Genomic DNA, 20,372 nt, shown 5'->3' with positions numbered 1-20,372 from the left:
GAACGAATTCGGAATCATGCAGAATGAAAACCGATTTGTACGGAACACAAAACTTTGTTTCGAATGATGCGAAATCATTCTGGAATAAATTCGGAATGACAGGGGAATAATAGCGGATTATGATAGAACAAGTAGTTTGTTTAGAATAATGCAAAATCATTTGAAATCAATTCCGAATGAATGCAAAATGAGAAAGGATTCAGATAAAATGTTAACTTTGTTTGGAATAACGATCAATCATTTTGGAATAAATTCGGAACGATAACGTGTTCAGAAAGAACGAAAATTTTGTTTGGAATCATGCGAAATAACTTTGAATGAATTTCGCGAAATTGCGAAATGAGAGAGGATTCAAACAAGATGTTAAATTTGTTGAGAGTACCGCAAAATTATTTTGGGATGAATTCGGAACGATAACGGATTCAAACAAAAGGAAAATTTTGTTTGGAATTATGCGCATTCATTTGAAATAAAACCAGAACGAATTCGGAATCATGCAGAATGAAAACCGATTTGCACTAAACACAAAACTTTGTTTCGAATGATGCGAAATCATCCTGGAATTAATTCGGAATGACACTGGAATGATAGCGGATTAAGATAGAACAAGGATTTTGCTTAGAATAATGCAAAATCATTTGAAATAAATTTCAAATGAATGTAAAATCATTCGGAATAAGAAGGGATTCAAACATAATGAAAACTTGGTTCTTAATGATGCTGAATCTTTCGGAATGAAGTTCTGAAACCACAGTCGAATCATTCAAAATTACTTCACAATGAGAATATATTTAGTCAGAATGAACAGTTGGTTCTCAATTATGTGAAAACATCTAGAATTACTGTAAATTTAACACAGATTAATTCGGAAAAAGTTGACATTTATAAGGAATGACGGAGTAGTCATTCGAAATTAGTTCATATTTAGAACAGAAACATTCACATAGAATGAAAAGTTGATTCAAAATTGTGTGAATTCGTTCCTAGCAACAACTATGGATTGATAACAGAATTATTTCGATTGCTGATTGATACGGAATCATTTGAATTTACTTCGACGATGGGCTCATTGTAAGCGAAATTATTCGGAATGAATTTTGATTCGTACGGATTTAATTTGAATTAAAATATAGTTCATAATGTTATGAAATCACGTAGCTACAAATATCGGATTTGATATTCATTTTGATTCACGCAGATTCAATTCGATTAAGAAAGTTCCATCAGAGTTACTACTGAAAAAGGCTGCATACAATTAATATAATACGCAGGAAAATACTCACGCATATGATATTTTGGTTCCTGTTCATGTTTCGACCGGAAGAGAGAAACGTCAAAATCTACTGGATAAGTAAAAGTCATCCACCTCTTGTGAGGATCAGGCTCAGCAGTGAGAGCTTGGAACAGTCCTGGAACTGGTTCGCTGAATTCCTCTACATGAGACTTTTTGCTAAGAGGATTGTCGGTTATATTAGGTTTTGGGCAGAGATCTGTAAAAAATAAGTATAAATAAATATAAACGAAGGTACTTTTAATTCAAAGGTAGGTATACACATTCCAGAAATTTAATTTTCAAACTGAATAGGTTTTTCCATTTACCAACGCAAGAGCAGCACTCATCATAGAGGTAGCTTAAACAATTATAGCACTCTTTGCAACAGGTACATGTTACTAAATCACATTTGCAACTTCCAGTGAGCATACATTTACTCACTACGCTGGCACAAATCGCTTCATTGCAAGCTCTTGAGAAGTTGGTTACAGTTAGAAGTACAATTGTTGTTACTGTCAAGACGATTATTGTTCGTGACCACGACATTTTCACCTGAAACAATAAAGTTAGACAAGTTTGTTTGAAACATCCTGACTTTAAGAAAGAAATTCAGTAATGCTAGTGTCGGTAAAAGCTATTAGAAACATGATGGAAAAACCTAATAGACAACTCCAGCTTTGGTTGTCTTAATTTGTGTAATCATTTGAAAAACTAGATTGGAAGAGAAGGATGATTTTTAATCAAGTCACTGCCTATAATAATGTAAAAATAATCTCGGTGGGATTGAAATGTAGATAGCCTCGCCTTGTTCTGCCTGAGGGAATACAGGGAATACATAACTTGAATAAACAAGATGATCTAAACGCTTTTAGTCTTAATAGAAGGTAAAAGATATTGAGTATAACCCAAAGTAACATTGTTTAATCTTGCAAATTACACGGCTATTAAATTTCGAAAAGTTGATGTGATTATTTATTTCAAGTGAGATTTAAAAACTAATTTTATGTCAACGTTGATCTCGATCGTTCTTCTAATGTCAACAAAACTCTTATGCCAATTATTCATGTAACTTTAGCTCCGTGATTAGCATTTCAAAATAAAACGCAAAAGGCTAGCTGACACTTTACCTAGATAAATTGTAAAGGTCAATTTTGTAGTTATTTATTGTATTTTCCACTTACTCATCGATACTTATTGTCATAAATAACTGTTTGCACAACTATTATAAGTCACTATAATAGTCATCTTTCTCTTTTCACATCCATTTCCGACCAAATTAACAAAATCTCTAGAATTTTCTTTCCACAAAACATAAATATAGTACTTCTACAAAAGTCCGTATGCAAAGTTCTGAATATAAAATATTTACCTGTCTCTCTCTACCCCTTCACTAAACGTATTTCCACGCACGTATGGCGATTTCCTACGCCGCAGAAACTATTTTAAGAGTGTGGCAACCGGTTCGCGTTGCCATGGGACACATTTCGTGTATTCCTATAATCCGGAAGAAATTACCTGAAGATAAGAGCTCTCTAAATCGATTTGATACAGAATTTGACAGAATTTGATACACTCAACACTGCGGGACCACTGCCTTCTCTGCCTCCAATCACGATCTCCTCTCCCGAGCCAATCTCTTCTGGAGAACGCACAATTGATTTCCGAATGGCGACGCGGCTTTTAAAATTCTCTTTCTTAACATAAACTTAAAGAAGTTTCTAAATTGCCTTTAATGTATCTGAAGAGTTCTGATATTTCTTGTTGTTTCCCTTTTCGTTTTTGCAAATGCGAATAGGATCGCAGAGACGATTCTCATTGCACTGAAACTGAATCACTGAATTAAGGAAGAACGAGGACCGAGGACCGAAGATGTGGAAAGAGGGAAAGGAGGAGGAGGCGGAGAAGGAGGAGGAGGAAGAGAAAATGAAGGTGGTGCCTTTCAGAGAGAGAGAGAGAGAAAGAAAGAGGCAGAAAGAGAGTGAGAGCAAGAAATAGAATAAGAGTGGGGTCGAGTAGGGGAAGGGACAAAACTGACCGAGACTGGTTTTAAATTTTTTCCGCTTTTTGTCTTATACCTGCAGCTAAGTTGGCCTATGCTACATCCCCTTCAAGCTGCCACCTGAAGAGTCAAGAATCAAGGAAAGGTCATTGGAATGTATCTAACATATATCAAAAAGCAATTGATTAAACTTTCAATATTGCTCTATTTAAACTTGAAGGCTCGCAAGTAGATAGCAGCTTTTAATGTTAAGCCTGTCGTAACAATTATTTAATTTAGAACGATTTTTATTGGAAATTGTAAAAAAGGTTGGTAGGCGCAATTCCAAGAAAAGAGGGCTCAGTCGCATAAAAGAGTGCGAATAAAAGACACGTTCCAGTCTCATTTACCTCCCACGCCATTTAATAATTACGCCGTTTCCGTTATTACAACGCGTGCCATGTCTGATACTTTTTTCTGTTGGATGATCCTCTTTCTGTCTCGTGGTGAAAATGATCATCTCGGGGAAATGGTAGTCGTTTGTAGTATCTTTACGCAACTTCGGAATTAGAAAACATGTCTTCTAATTACTATGACACGACTATAGTAGTTTTTTCAGTGAGATTTTTGAGTTTCCCACAATACGAGGGAATACCTGTACAATTTGGGAGGTCTTACAGAGGGAAAAGCATCTTTTTGTCTAGAGACAGAGATCGGCGAATCAGAATGTAAAACACTTTTTGGGCTACGCGCTGCCTGAAGTAAACTATCCTCTGAAGGTATAACAGGTATAAAATGCTGCTCGGCTAATACATAATAACTGCGCGGCCCACCTATGTAGTTTTAGGAAGGCTGCGATCGAAATAACAATTTTGTTGGGACTCGATTCGAGCGGAAATAATGGAATTTGAAGGCAAGATTTCATATTTCATTTTCATTTAAATATTGTGCCTCCTTTCAAATCGAGATATAGGTAGTCCTGATGAACCTTTATGAAAGGAGTCGAATCCGCCGAATCTGCATGAATCAAAACGAATCCTAAATTAATTCATTATTGTGAATCGAGAGTTACTCGAAACGAATCAACATTTTTCGGAATCAAATTTTCATTCCATGTGAATACGCTGGCAGATTAAAGCTCATTTAATAAAATATCATAAAATATCGTTCTAAATTGGAACTCATTCCGAATTTTTATACGATACGCGGTAATTGCTAATCAGTTCTATGTTCGTCCGCATTATTCTGTTGATCCGCAGATGCTTTAAACAAATTCACATCATTCTAAATATATTTTAAATTTCGCCTCAATATATTATCATTTTGAAGTAATTTTTTAATTATTCTATATCATTACGAAGAAAGTTTTCATTGGGCCTGAATCCGTTCTCATTCTCTATGATTACGCTTTTATTTCGAAATAATTCCAAATGATTGTGCATTAATCCAAACAAGGTTTCCTTTCTGTCTGAATCCGTTAGAACTCCGCATGATTCCACTGTCATTTCGAATCTGATAAGAAAGGGTGTATTAAAATGAATTAAAATTATTTTAAATCTGGACAAATTGACAAGGCTTTGAATCCAAGTAAATATCCTTCTATTCTTCAAATTTTTAATTCATACAAACCAAAAATATTTGCGTCTCATTTTAAGGGAAGAGGAATTTTGAAATCGAACAAATATCATTTTTGGCCATTCATGAAATCATCTTTATCCATTTTATTGTACAACATTTCACCGTTAATTGATTCCAAAATGATTTAGTATTATTCTAATCAAAGCATGATTTCGCTTTCATTCCGAATTTATTGCAAGTGATTTTACATTATTCTAAAAAAAAAAATAATTTTCTCTGAATCCGTTATATAACTTTGAAAGATTCAGCTGTCTCATTCCGAATTAATTTCAAAATGATCTCACATTATGATAAACAAAAATTTCATTTCGTCTGAACACGTTATTCCGAATTTATTCGGAATTCATTCTAAGTGAACGTAATTATTCCAGAATTATGAGTCCTGAGTGTAAAAAACATTGTAGTAATTGATCCACAAACGCTGTCGTTTAATTAATTCTTTAATACGGGAACGAGAGAACGAAGAAAGGCAAGAACGGCAGAACAGGAAAAAAGGAAAGGAGGAATCCAAAAAGGACTTGAAAGAAGAAGACTGTTTTTTTACATTCTCATCCTAAAATGAGACGGTTTTAGTTTTATGCAAAATTTTACTTTGTCGGCCTTCATCAAATATTTACAACAAATTTTATTTTTGTTTTTAGTACTCCTATGATTATGTTATTTAAAATAATTTTACTACCAAATAGTGAAATTTTTAACTGAACAAGATTAACAAATGAAATCTTCATCGTCACAATTATTAGTAACTAATTATATATATGGTTTTTTATATTATTACTTTCTTAAATATCTGAAAAAGAGTTTTTAATTCTCAAATATAAAAGGAAGTTTTAGTATTTCAATAATCGCTTGCTAATTTTTTTTCAATATAAAGTTGAATGCCAATTTATATTGTAAAATAAAGTATAAGTACAGATAAGTGAAACACACAAAAATTATTATTTTTTGAATAGGCAATTGCTTTATTGTATATAGAAAAATTCGAATTTCCAATCTCTCTTAAAAATAGTAAAGTATAAAAATTTGTACGCAGAGAAAAATTGATTAAATCGTTTACAATCTTGGATTTTTAAACTTACGAGAGAGCATTGTTTATTAAGCTGTATATCCTAGATGCTAATTTTCTAGATCCTAGTTTATAAATATATAGACAACATTTTGAAGAGTAGTACGGCAGAATAATATAAAGTACCCATTTTTTTAGGTGTGTTTCATTGTCTTCAAATGCTGTAAAATTTCACCACATATTATGGAAAAAGGATGTATGTTTGAATTTGCACCGGAAGTTGGCAATCTGAAACGTGCGGAATTCCATAACATCCTAAGAACCATTTAAATTTAGGTTAAAAAAGTTCTAATAGTCGACAGTTCGTAATTCTTGAGTGATTTTAAAGTTCTTTCTTTATTGTAAAGTCAAAAACTCCTTGTTTTTTTATTTGGTGCCAACCAGTTTGCTCTATTTATTGCCATTTCCAAAAATACGCATAGAATTAGTAAATTTATGGATGCATGAATTTTCCATTATATATTGAATTTTAAAGTTTCTTTAATTTTTATAAAGAATAACTTTAACTGATTCATATATTTGATGCATTTTCGGTCTTTAATTGATCAAGATTAAAATTTTTGAGAACAATTTTCGTCAAGAATGTTTTATTGAGAATGAAACTAAAATTTAAAACATTTACAATCCATTCTCAGAAATGTTAAAGATAAAAATGTAAACAGTGGTAATAATTCCTTATTAATAATGAAATTCAAATTCAATTCTGCTTTTCATATAATACTAGCATTACATACAAATATTCTCTATTGGTTTCCTTTTAAAATTTTCCTGAAGAGTATGCGAATTTGAAAACGTATTTCTCTTATTGTAACTCTTTTTATTCAATTATTTTTTCACAAATTTATTTTCTTGAGTATTTGTTTTTTTAAACATTTTCTTAGGATTATAGTTCTTTTTAAACCTCCTTGTGCTATTTCTGTGTATATTTTTCTTTTTTAAGTTTGTGTTGGTTTAAATAATCTAGTTTCAAACGAAATTTTCGGCGTTAATAAAATTTTATTTATAAGGTAAAAAGAGAAGAATAGAGAAGAATTAATGTTTTCAGATTTAAAAGAAAAAGTGAGCATTATTATTTTCTTTGAATGTGCTAATTTTCCTTCGGGAGAAGTGCCCAACGAAAGAATAGTTTCTATTTGTTTTTCTGGCATGTAAGTTTCGAAATTTCAATTTTTGTATCCGCCATAACGGTGGAGTAATTTTAATTATGATATTTTATATTGTTTAAAAAAATTATAGATTAAATAATATAATAAATAATAATAAATTCATTTCATTACAAAAAAAAAATATTTGATAATATTACAAATTATTTCTATTAACATAATTATTTTATATTTACAAAAAAAAATTTTCAATCGATTAAAAGGACTAGGATTTGCGTCTTCAAAAGTGACAGTATTCTCTTATTTATTTCTATTCTTTCTTTTGCTTTCCTTCATTTTTTAATTCCTTTCAATACGCTTCCATTACATTTTTCTAAGTTGATTAAAAAGAAAATGTTTTGCTTTTTTTCTACTCTTTGATGGAACTTTCGATGGAAGAAAATTCGGTTATTATGGGAATTCAGATTCTGAATTTTTCTCTTCTTACCGGGATATATACTACAATGTTGTTAACCCGGTAACAAGGGTTGAATTCAGAAAAATTAAGAATTTGTATTCCTATGAATACGCGATTTTTCCTCCATCTAAAAATCCCCCAACGGGAACAGATAAAGTGCAAATCCTATTCCTCTCAATCGACTGAGTAAAATTTAACGAAAGCATTTATTTAACCTATTTTTCATTATTAAATCTTTTTATAAATTACAAATTCGAAAAATACTCAAATTTATATTTATTTATAGTTTAATAATTTATTTAAACGCTTAAAAATGCATGAAAGAAATCTATTTAAATGTGTGATACTTATTAGAAGGAATTAAATAATCTAAAAAATTGAACACTTTTTGGGGAATAGAAGACATCTCTGTGAGGTTATCTGTCGGTACAATTATCCTATTCTTATAATGACATTTTAAAACAAATGGAAAAATCGCGCATTCAAAATAATAGAATAATCTTCACTTTTACGTTGAAATCTGAAAATATTAATTTTTCTCTATTCAACGCTTATTACCGGGAAGTTATGTAAAATTAATACTATAGAATCATTTGTTTTTATCTCTCTAAAAATATTGTCCCATAAAAAACTGCCATTCAGTGATTGTTCATCAATATCATTATTTTCCGCTAGAGGCAGCACCTCTCTGACATTCAAAACAGCGCGAAATATTTGAATACTTATGCATGATAATCTTACGTATAGAATATTTTCATGGTGAAATGAAAATTGATAAGTTTGAGAGAGGCCTGGTATTTTCTAGAGCGAACCAACTCTGCAATCTAAGGAATTTCTTAATCTGATTTTTAATTAAAGTTTATGATGAACCCCTGGATCAGAACGACTGGAACGCGATACAGGAGATTAGAGTTCTGAGCCGGTTATATTACTTTGAGAACGGTAACGAGAATGAGGATATTACCGAGAATATAACCAAGAAATAAATTCTTTTTTTTTTAAGTTTGTCTTTTTTATTTTAAAGTTTACCTGCTTTAGCAGAAATGAAATCTTTTTTTGAAAAAAATGCAACTGATTAGAAATTTAGCTATTATACTATTTTCATGAAAACTGAACTATTTCGTAGAAAATTTACGTTTTGTTTAAATTTATATTTTTGTGTTAAAAAATGAACTGAAATATTTTCTGGATGAAAGTTCCACTTATAGAAAACTTTTGTTTTTTACTGCAAATTCATTTGTTTAAGTACAAAATTGATCTTTTTTGGATAAAAATGCAACTATTAGGTAGAGAGTTTAACTATATTGTTAAAAATTGATCCTTTTTGGTTGAAACTATACGTCTTTTAGGATTGAAAATTCAATTTTTTTTCATAGCAACATATTTTTTTGTTACAACAATTCAATTTTTGATGTTACTGAGTTAACTGGAATTTTTTTGAATGAAAACTTAACTGTTTTTTCAAAAAAAAATTTTTTGCTTTCAGATAAATTTCATATTTTTTTATAAAAATGCAACTATTTACCAGAACATTCAACAATTTTGTTAAAAAGTCGTCCTTTTTGGTTCAAAATTCGTCTTTTTGCATTAAAAATTGATTTTTTTTTCTAGAAAATTATTTCTTGTTAAAAAATTCATAGTTTGATCGTGAAAACTCGACTAAAATATTTTTCAACAGAAAATTCAACCATTTTTTTTTGGAAAATTGATCTTTTTGATTTCAAACTTCATCTGTTATAAAAAAATTCATTTTTTGTATGAACATGCAACTTTTTGGCTAAAAATCGTTCTTTGCTTGATAATTTAACTAATTTGCTTGAAGCATTTGGTTGAATCGCTTTGTTAAGAAATCACTTTTTTGTTAAAGCTTTATATTTTAAGTTGAAAAGTTATCTCGTTGGTTAAAAGTTTAATTTTCTTCTTATAAATTAATCTTTTTTAATTGACAATTCAACTACTTGGGTTAAAGTTAAGCTACATTGTGAAAAATTTTTTTATTGAAGGCTTGCAAATTTAACTGTTTAGTGGAAAATACTTCTGTTTTTTTTGTTTAGAATTAATTTTTTAACAGAAAATGGAACTTTTATATTTTTAAGATTGATATTTTTTAGTTAAAAATATGCGTTCTTTTGTTTGTAAAAAAATTCTTTTTTAGTTTGAAATTTCCTTTCTTTTTGCGAAAAAATGCATCAGTTTCGTATAAAATTAATTTTTTGTTGTACAATCACATTTTTTTTAAATTGCATTTTTGTAAAGTATATTTGTCTATTGTTTTGAAGTTTCAATAACTTAGATCAACTTTTATTTATTTTTTGAGTGAAAAATCTTTATTTAGTGGAAATTCGTCTTTTTCTTTTTAAATTATTTTCTTTTCTTCTATAAATTCAATTCTTTTTTCATTAAAATACAAACTATGAGACTTTCTTGTTGACAATTTGTCTTTTTAGGTTGAATATTCAACTATTATGTTAAAAATTAAATTATTTTGTTGAAAATTCCAGTATTTTGTTAAAGAGTAATCTTTTAAAGTAGAAAAAAACTTTTTTTGTTTAAAATAAATTAATACATTTGAAAATTTTCAAGTATATGAAACACAGTAATTCCTGAATATGTCTGAGCTAGAAAATAATGTATATTCAACCGCTTTTTAGATGAATTCTTAAATTCTCTTAAATTCTTTTAAATTCTCCTAAATTCTGTCATATTTTCGGTTATATAACCTGAACTTAAATTCTCGGGAATCTAAGAACTCTACAGGAGATATATCACAAAAAGGAACAGGTGTCTCCCTCTGTCGGGCATTATCCCCTAGCATCGATAAGGCAGGAATGCAACGATGTTCCTTTTTTGTACTTTTTTTATTGGCTACTGTGATTACCGTGCCCCCTCCTTCCTTCTCTAACTAAGATGGCGGCACTTGTCATTTGTTAATTCTAAAGTAAACATCCGCGAATGAAGACGTGGGGAATTTTTCGCAGCGCACGACAAAAAGGTACACGTCAGTTGTTCGCGTCTGATCTCTACAACACGAAGGACATTCCAATTGGTGACACTTACAGTATTTGTTAGGTGAGTTGGCTTTCGTTTCCATATGTTACGTTGAGTGAGTCCTTATAATATATTAAAAATTCTACTCACCTTCAATGTTCTGCTACGCTGCAGGAAAACGTACGAGACCGATTAATTAAATTGGAGCACTTTACGAAGTTCCTTTTGTTAACGATCGAGAACAAAACGAACATTTCATGATAATTATATATCTGCTTTCGATTTTTTTTACTTATTTTCTATTTCATTGATTACAATTAATCGGTTCTGTGCTTTATTATTGCGACTCAACATTATTATACGAGATTTATACTGTTTTCTTATTATAAAAAAAAAAGTTAACATATTTATTATTGATCAGTTAATTTTGATTATGGTTTAATTAATGTATACCTCTATTACGCCAATCTTTTATTGGCTACCAATTGTTCTTTTGGAAGGAATAAAAAAGAAAACGTGTTTTGCGGCGGCGGCCATATTTCCGCCAGTTTTCAACATTTTTGAACTAAAAATTGCCAAGAAATTTGTTAAAATAGCTTAATAAAATCTTGAAGATCCCTTAAAATTACTAGATATTTGCTTGAAATTCCACCCAGTGTTTTACGCGAAAGAAACTTTCACTGAATTTGAAAAGTATTGCAAGTCAAAAAGAAAATTCGCCCAGATTTCCACCGAAATTTTTACGTGAAAAACATTCCACTGAATTGGAAAAATATTGCAAGTCGAAAAGAAAATTCGCCTGGAATTCCACTAGAATTTCTGATGAAAATTTGCAAGGTGGCCGCTGGACCGGGAAACCGGGAAATGACAGTGAATTTATTTTTTGACCGGGAATTTTACAAATTTTTAGAAGAAAAAATCTATCCAACTATGATTTTAGACATTTTTTTAAATAATGAGGTAAATTTTTATCTTTCAATTATGATTTCATTCTGTTTAGAATGCGTATTTCGAAAATCTTTTCGTTAAAAAATTTTCCATTTAATAAATATTATTTTAGTCTAAAATATTCCTCTTTTAAATCATTGAATTTGAAATTTTTTTAAATAAAAAAAAAGAACAATTACTCAAAATTTAGAAATATCTGACTTCATTTGAAATCCGTAATTATAAATTAAATATTCAAAAATAAAAAAATAAAACTAAACTTGAACGTTACAATTTTAATTGTTCTATTTGGAAAAAAAATTATTTTAAGTGAAATTGTTGAATTTTCATGTTGTAAATAACACTTGAACGCTTATCGTTTTTCGAAAAAATTCGAGTCACTTGAAGAGATTTTTAGAAGGTTTTGAAAAAATTAATTTCAAAATTGAAATAATTTCAAATAATGTAAACAAAGTGTCTACGTTTACCGACAAAATCCGACTACTCGTATCAAAATTTTTGTGTAAATAGTCCATGGCCCAATTTGAAACCAAATATTTTTAAAGAATTTTGAAAGGCTTCAGAAGAATAAAAAACATTTCCTGGGAAAATGGAAAATTATTTTTTAATTCAAATAATTAATTTTTTAAAAATATTGAAAAAGATTAAAAATATATAGAAAATTAATTAGGAAAATTTTAAGGAAATTTAATCAATATGACAGGATTTTAGAAAAATTGTTAAGGTAAATTTAAGGAAAAATTGGAATAATTTCAAAAGATATTTCGAAATTCTGAAAATGTTGAAAAAATAATTTAAAATTTGGAAAAATGTTAAACAATCTGTAAATGTTTCAAGATTTTGAAATAAAATTTGGAACCATTTTAAGGATTCTTAAACTATTTAAAATTAAAATAATTTGACTTTTAACTTAAGAAGTGTTCAGCTTACAAAAAAATGTAATCGTTCAATTTTTAATGTTTATAGTTTAAAATTATATAATTTTGAAATGACCGGGAATTTCTTTCTTTGATTAAAACGGCCACCCTGAATTCTGTTTCAAAATGACACGTGGATACCACAAGAATTTCGCCGGAATTGTTTTCGCCTGGGTAAAGAATAAAACTCAGATTGCACGGAGTGATTCATAATTTTCGTGTTCTCATAAAAATCTAAAATATTGAATGTTTAATAAGACGAGAGACATTAAAAATGTCACGAATCACGATTAATATGATTTATCGTGACTGTGGGAGTGTATACCGAAAAAGTTACGACGCAAAACAATTAGAAAAGATATGAAATTATCTTTTCGACATCCCCGTATCAGAGGAAATTTAGTCACCTTTCCATATGGTAAAGATCTAGTGGTGGTACTCCCTCCCATATATCGTTTTGAAGACATTACATTTTAGTGCTTGGGGGCAACGCTAGATGGCGCTGAGAGTCAGTAAAATTCAATGCACATGTGCAACCACAATATTTTCAATTATTTTGATATCTAGAAAATAAACATTAGTCGAAGTGTCAAATTGAATTTGTTATTGTATAACACTGGCTGAAAGTTGTATTTTGTATATTGTTATACGTACTGTATTTACTATTCTATGCTGATTTAAGAAAATCTGTTGATTGGTAAGTATTGACTAAAAAAAAAGAAAGTACTATTTGCTTGTTTAGGTTTTTGTTTTGATATTTCGAAGAAGTAAAAAATGGCTTACAAATGATATAAATACGGATATAAATATAAGTCATTTTGAAACATTAAGAAGTCGTTTATAAAAATGTATTTATTAGAAAAATACAAAACTTTATAGCAAAAAATAACCTGAAATGTAAAACAAATTAATCCATTGGTTATTTAAAAACAAAATGTGATGATTTTGGTGCACTGAGATGAGTAAGGGAATAATAAAGAAAATTAGTGATTGTATTAACATTTTTAGCTGTATGAATATTTTCAAACCTTTGTGAATAAATAATTCTAGTTACTTAACGTACGGGCAATTATTAGTAACCTCCAAATTTTATGCACTGTTTATTTTCAATAAGGAAATTATTTAATTATAATATTGTTAATTTATTTAGAAAAAAAATATATATATTTGAAATATTCTAAATAAAGTAAAATCGACTTTATGTAGTTTATTTTAATTTGTACAAAAATTAACACTCACAATAATTTATTATATGCATAATATTTTCAGTATTATTCTTGTTGTGAAAAACATAATGAAATATATTATGAAATTCATATTTTTACAATTATAAACTATTACCGCTGCAATGTAATAATTGATATCTCTTCTTTCAATTAGAAAAAATTATACTTCTAGTATTCAAATGAATATTTTGCGTATAAAAAACCTTTTTATGCATACACTTTTCATCACTTGTTTAGCTTATTTACAAGAAACTAAGCGAAAATTAATATTTACGAGAATTTTGAGGAAGCAGAGTCTGGAAACAATTGCTGTCAGGGATCCGTAGGTTCATTTACTTTTAGTGGCCGGGGACAGCGCTAGATGGCGCTGATTATGAACGTAAGTCTTCAAAACCATACATGAGAGTGCCGCCCACCACTGGTACAGAGTTGATCTGAAATAATAGTAAAGTTCGTTTATTTATTTATTTTTTTTTAGAAAAATGCGGTGCTTACTGCTACTGGGTCTATGTATTTTTGTGGTTCAACAATCTGTTGCACCACCAGTGAAAGAAAAGAAGAAAGAAAAGGACGAGAAGGAAGAAAACGAAGAAGAAAATGTGGAAAGTATGGATGTAAGTATATCAAATATTGTAACATTTCAATGCAGAAGATTAATTTTCTACCCATGGACTAACTTTTAACTAAATAGTTCAATTTTTCACCAAATTGTTAAAGTTTCAAGCAAAAAACATGAATTTTCTACAAACGAATTGAAGTTTTAACCCGAGAATGTAAATTTACAACCAGTCAGTTGAATTTTCAACAAAATATTCCACTTTTTAGTTTAAAAAATTAATTGTTGTTCAAAAGAAAACGAACTTTTAACACAGAAGTTTAATTTTCTAGCAAAAAGATTAATTAAAAAAAAACTTTAGTTTATTTACGACCAACCACTTGAATTTTCAATACAATAGATAAATTTTCAGTCAAAAGTTCAGTTTTAAACAAACAAAAAAATAACATATTTTCAACTTAACTTATGAATCTTCAAGCAAAAAAATTAACTTTTAAGAAAACAGTTCAACATTCAACCAAGTAGTGGAATTTTGAACCTTAGAATATTAATTTTTAACGAAAAATGTCACATTTGATGTTTTAGCAAAAACAAATTTGTATTCAAAATAAAAGTCATTAAAATTTAACAACCAAAAAAGAACTGTTCCTAGTATACTTGAATTCTGAACTAAAAAGTGTTAATTTTTAACCAAACATAAAAAATTTCAACAAAAAAATTCATTTGCTACAAAAAAAAGATAAATTTCGAACAAAATACATTAATTTGTAGCCAAAAATTGAGTAATTTATGTCTAGGCACTTTCATTTTTACTCGAAAAATGTGAAATTTCTACAGAAAAAGATGGATTTTCAATAAGAACAAAAAATTTCAGAAAAAACGATTTTTACGTAGGTCTTTGTCTGTCTGTCTGTATTCTGTAGGCACGATAACTTTCGAAAAATGTATCAGATTGGATTCTCCTTTGGCACACTTTTTTAAGGCATAAAAAGAAAGAACAAGTTCATAAATGAGCTATTTTCGATGAAAATTCAAAAAGTGAGCGCATTTTCAAAATTGTTGAAACCACATGTTTCTAAGATTTTAAAGTTCTATGTTTGGTTATTCATAGTACTCAGAAACTCAATTAATTTATCTTTGTGACTTTCTTCTATGAAAAGAAAATGATCAGAGTTCGAGCATTTTCAAAATAAAAAAATAAAATAAAATGTAGATTTTATGAAAAAAGTCACGAGAAGAAAAACGTTGATTTTTGAAAGCCCTAAAAGATTATCATAACAGCTTTTTTGAATTGGTCGAAAAGTTGAAAATTCCATATGTGATCGTACCAAAAATAATGAAAAATTTAAAAATTCCATTTTTTGTCAAACTATGAAAGATCTAAAAAAGTGAATAAGCTAAAATTGTGCGCCCTGGAAAGATCTACAAATTTGCCATGAATCACTTTTCGATAGGACGCGTAGTTTTTGTTTTTCGTCGTAAAAAAACAACATTAAAAATAAAATTAAAAAAAAAATTGTTGAATTAACGACAGATGCGAAACGAGTTTATCCAAAAAAGAGCTATAATTTGTGATAGGACACGTAGTTTTTTCTTTATTCGTAAAAAATAACATTCAAAATAAAAATATTAATTTTTTTTTTCAAAAAACGACTCAAGTACGAACTAAAATTAACAGATATTGATTATAGACAGGACTTGCAAATTATCTAACTAAAAATGTTTATTGTGATAAAAATTAAAAGAGTTATGTACTTTTCAAAAATTTAAAAAAATATAAAAAATTGTTTTTTTTTTCATAGATCTAAAAATTTTATTGATAATTTTCACTAGATACTAAATATATTTAAAAACTATTCCAGCCGAATTTTACGATTAACTCACAATTAAGAAATTTATAGCATTCTCAAAATTTTCAATTTTTTTTTTCAAATTATAGATATTTTTGTCAACGTTTCTTATAGATGGGTAAAAAACTTGCAAATTATCCAAATGAAATTTTTAATTTTGATGAAAATTAGAAAAGTTATATACTTTTCAAAAATTTGCAAATTTTCAAAAAATAGAAAACATTTTTTTCATAGATCCAAAAATTTTATTGATAATTTTCACTAGATACCAAATATATTTCAAAACTATTCTCGCCGAATTTTTTGATTAGCCCACAATTTAAAAAAGAGCATTTTCAAAATTTTCAAATTTTTTTTCAAATTATAGAAATTTTTGTCAACGTTTTTTATAGATGGGTAAAAAACTTGCAAATTATCCAAATGAAATTTTTAATTTTGATGAAAATTAGAAAAGTTATATACTTTTTAAAAATTCTCAAAAAATAGAAAACATTTTTTTCATAGATCCAAAAATTTCATTTAAAATTTTCACTAGATACCAAATATATTTCAAAACTATTCTCGCCGAATTTTTTGATTAGCCCACAATTTAAAAAAGAGCATTTTCAAAATTTTCAATTTTTTTTTCTTCAAATTATAGAAATTTTTGTGAAAGTTCCTTATATACTTTTTAAGGTTCTAGTTTCCTTATATACTTTTTAAGGATATACTTTTTAAAGTTTCTAAAATGAAGGTTAATTTCGTTAATAAAAAGATTTCCAACCAAAATTTAAAAATTTAAAGCATTTTCAAAATTATAATTTAAAGTTTATTGTCAAAGTTTTTTTTATAGGTGGGTAGAATACTTGCAAATTATCCAAATAAAATGTTTAATTTCGATGAAAATTAGAAAAGTTATATACTTTTGAAAATTTTGAAAATGTTCAGAAAAATAAAAAAATTGTTTTCCTAAAAGATTACGAAATTTCATTAAAATTCATCACTAGATATCAAATATATAATTAAAAACTATGTTCGTTAAATTTTTACATTAGACAAAAATTCAGAAAGTTTGAGCTCTCAGAATTTGAATAAAATTTTTTTATGAATTTTAGAAATTGTTGTCAAATTTTCTGGTACGCGTAAAAATAACTTGCAAATTATCCTAATGACATTTTAATATTTGATTAAACTTAAAAAAGTAATACGTTTTTCAACATTTTGAAAATGTTCAAAAAAAGGAAAAAAGAAAATCTAATATTTACAAATTATCTTGATGAAGTTTTTCAAGTGGAGAATGTGCCTGTGCAGCGGGCATATATTTTTTTATTGTGGTTAAATTTTCTTTATTCAAACTTTCTACCATTCAATTGAAAATTCAATTTTTTTCTTACAAATGCAATTTTATTGTTCAGGATTATTCTTTTTAGTTGAAAGTTAATTATTTTTTATTTTGAAGAGTCTACTATTATATTTTTAGATCAGAATTATTCTTTTATGTTTAAAAATTCTAGTACCTTTGTTAAAAACTCATATTTTTCTGGTTGAAAATTCATCATTTTTAGTTAAGAGTTATTTATTACCTTCTCATAGAGAAAAATTTGTAATTACACAAATTTTTAAATCTACTTTTTGGACAAAATTCGATATAATTTCAACCAAGGAGTTGATTTTTTAACGAAAAATGTAGCAGTTAATACTTTAATAGACAAGGAATTTAATTTAAGATAAAATAAAAAACAGGGGGTTTGACCAGCAAAAACGAACTTTCAACAATATACTTGAATCCAAAACTAAAACAGTAGAATTTTCTGCAAAATAGTTAAATTTTCAGTTAAAATTATTAAACTTTTAACAAGCAAAAAAACATTTTTGGACTAAAATTATTTATCTTGAACAATTCAAGAACGTAGTTTAGCTCTGAACCAAGGAGTTGATTTTTTAACGAAAAATGTAATAGTTGATGTTTGAACAAAAAACAAATAGTTGAATTTTCTACCCAATTATTAAATTTTTAAGCGGAAAATACGAATTTTTTACACAGCAGTAAACATTTCAACCAAAACATTGAATTTTCATTAAACTAGTTAAATTTGCAGTTAAAAAAGTGAGTTTTAAACTTAAATTAAAAATCTTAGCCAAAAAAATTAACTTTCCAGGAAGTTGTTCAACTTTAAACCAAGGTGTCGAATTTTTAATGCAAAATATCATAAGAGTTGAATTAAAAATAAAACAGATTTGCATTTAACCAACAAAAACGAATTTTATTTTAAATAAAAAATAGTTGGATTTGACCAAAGAAAAATGAATTTTCTACCAAATTGTTAAATTTTCTACAATGCAGTTTAATTTCAATTAATTAATTGAATTGTTCTTAAAATAGTTTAATTTTCTGTTAGAAAAGGAAATTTTCAACTTAAATTATGAACCTTGAGTCAAAAATAAAGTAAGTTCGATTGAAAAGAAAAAAAATTTTAACAAGATGCTTAAATTATCAATTAAAACAGATTAATTTACGAATAAATAGTTTCTTTTTTAAACCAAAAAATCGAGTTTTTATTAAAAATGGATAATTTTAAAGAAAATATATAAATTTTCAGGCAAACAGAAAAAATTTGCTACCAAATTATTCCATTTTTGAGCCGAAAATACGAATATTATACAAAACAGTTTAATATTCAACAAGAAAGTTAATTTTCACCTGAAAGAGATCTATTTTTACCGAGAGAGCTGAATTTTCTCCTAATAAAGATGAAATTTCTACAGAAAGAGAGGAATCTTCAAACCAAAAACAAAAAAGAATGCTCAAGAAAATGTTGAATTTCCAACAAAATAATTTCAACCAATAATAGTTAGATTTTCTTATCAGGTTCTATTAATTGAGTTCGCATAAAGTTACATAAAGTTTCAAGTTTATTTTTAATAAATTTAAAATATTAGATTGGAAACCTGGAAATGCTTAAAAAATAAATTGAATATTGGAAAAATTTTATGACACTGTTTTTTTTTTACAATTTCTGAGACTATTTAATCTATTTTTAATCTTTGAAGTGCGTCAGGTAACCAAATTTTTACCGATAAACAGCAAAACTTAACTTTTTTTACAGCATGACAAACTGGAATATAGCAGATATTTGAAGGAAGTTGTAGAAGTTCTTGAAAGCGATCCTGAGTTTCGTAAAAAATTGCAGGAGGCTAAGGAGGAGGATGTCAGAGTAAGTGGATAATCAAATTGATACAATCGTGTGTTTTAATTAAAAATCAATTGACCACTTTCAAATAATTTTCACACTTTTTTTCAAACAATTAGAGTGGAAAAATAGCCCACGAGCTCGAGTACGCAAATCACAACGTGCGTACAAAATTGGACGAGATCAAAAGGAGGGAAATTGAGAGATTGAGACATCTTGCGACGAAAGAATTCGAATTAGAAAATGGCCTAGACATTGATCATATGAAAATTCCGGAACATTTGGATCACGAAAATCCACACTCCTTCGAAATTGACGATTTGAAGAAACTCATTGCTCAGGTTTCTACTCAATTTAATCTCTCGATTCGTCAATGTAAAAATAAAACACTATAGACCTTTTAATTATTTTTGATTGCAGACTACTAAAGATTTGAATGACGCCGACGAGAAACGGCGAGAGCAATTTAAAGCATACGAAATGCAGAAGAAATTCGAACAGGAGCAGAAGCTGAAGGGTAATGGTAACAACCGCTGGCAGAATTAATTCATTTGGACAATTTAAACTAATTATCTATTTGTCCGTCTTTAGTTGATTCAATCAAATATGCACGTCGTATCCCATTCCCAGTTTCAAAGTATTTTAATAAGTTCGGGGTATATGTGACTCCCCGTTTTCAATTTCAAAATATTTTAATAAGTTTGGGATGTATGTGAATCCCCGTTTCTAATTTCAAAGTATTTTCAAAATTCCTGGGTCACCGTTTCCGATTTCAAAGTACTTCAATAAGTTCGGGGTACATGTGGATCCCCATTTTCCATTTCAAAGTATTTTAATGAGTTCGGAGTGTATCTAAATCTCCATTTTCAATTTAAATTACTGTATTAAGTTCCTGTATTCCCGTTTCCGTTTTCAAAGTATTTTAAAATTTCCTGGGTCACCGTTTCCGATTTCAAAGTACTTCAATAAGTTCCGGGTACATGTGGATCCCCATTTTCCATTTCAAAGTATTTTAATGAGTTCGGGATGTATGTGAATCCCCGTTTCCAATTTCAAAGTATTTTAAACTTTCCTGGGTCACCGTTTCCGATTTCAAAGTGTTTTAATAAGTTTCTAGATATCCGTTTTCAATTTCAAAGTACTTTAATAAGATCGGGGTGCATGTGGATCCCCGTTTTTAATTTCAAAGTATTTTACTGAGT

General features: G+C 28.3%; 2 protein-coding genes across 10 annotated transcripts in view; one reads left to right on the top strand and one right to left on the bottom strand.

Moving 5' to 3' along the window:
• LOC117177448 (twisted gastrulation protein homolog 1-A-like) overlaps positions 1-20,372 on the bottom strand; it is a 46,349-nt gene that overhangs the window by 2,665 nt on the left and 23,312 nt on the right. Inside the window, exons 2-4 of one of the 5 annotated variants that reach the window (XM_033368144.1) lie at positions 13,869-14,028; positions 1,600-1,825; positions 1,284-1,490 (exon numbers count right to left, since the gene is read on the bottom strand). In XM_033368144.1, the coding sequence (XP_033224035.1) occupies positions 1,284-1,490; positions 1,600-1,819 (427 nt within the window). In that variant the 5' untranslated portion in view covers positions 1,820-1,825; positions 13,869-14,028. Of the gene's footprint in view, positions 1-1,283; positions 1,491-1,599; positions 1,826-2,454; positions 2,578-2,642; positions 3,143-10,653; positions 10,764-13,868; positions 14,029-20,372 lie in introns of those variants that run through there. The other 4 variants (XM_033368146.1, XM_033368143.1, XM_033368147.1 and 1 more) reach the window with 4 other exon arrangements.
• The window catches only part of LOC117177446 (nucleobindin-2), a 17,266-nt gene continuing 7,311 nt past the window's right edge, over positions 10,418-20,372 (top strand). For 3 of the 5 annotated variants that reach the window (XM_033368136.1, XM_033368138.1, XM_033368134.1), the window contains exons 1-5: positions 10,419-10,584; positions 14,073-14,208; positions 19,087-19,194; positions 19,290-19,511; positions 19,591-19,693. In XM_033368136.1, the coding sequence (XP_033224027.1) occupies positions 14,077-14,208; positions 19,087-19,194; positions 19,290-19,511; positions 19,591-19,693 (565 nt within the window). In that variant the 5' untranslated portion in view covers positions 10,419-10,584; positions 14,073-14,076. Of the gene's footprint in view, positions 10,585-14,072; positions 14,209-19,086; positions 19,195-19,289; positions 19,512-19,590; positions 19,694-20,372 lie in introns of all 5 variants that reach the window. The other 2 variants (XM_033368137.1, XM_033368135.1) reach the window with 2 other exon arrangements.

This window comes from Belonocnema kinseyi, chromosome 7 (assembly GCF_010883055.1).
Source record: "Belonocnema kinseyi isolate 2016_QV_RU_SX_M_011 chromosome 7, B_treatae_v1, whole genome shotgun sequence".
NCBI lineage: Eukaryota > Metazoa > Arthropoda > Insecta > Hymenoptera > Cynipidae > Belonocnema > Belonocnema kinseyi.
This window is presented reverse-complemented; position numbering and strand designations above follow the sequence as displayed.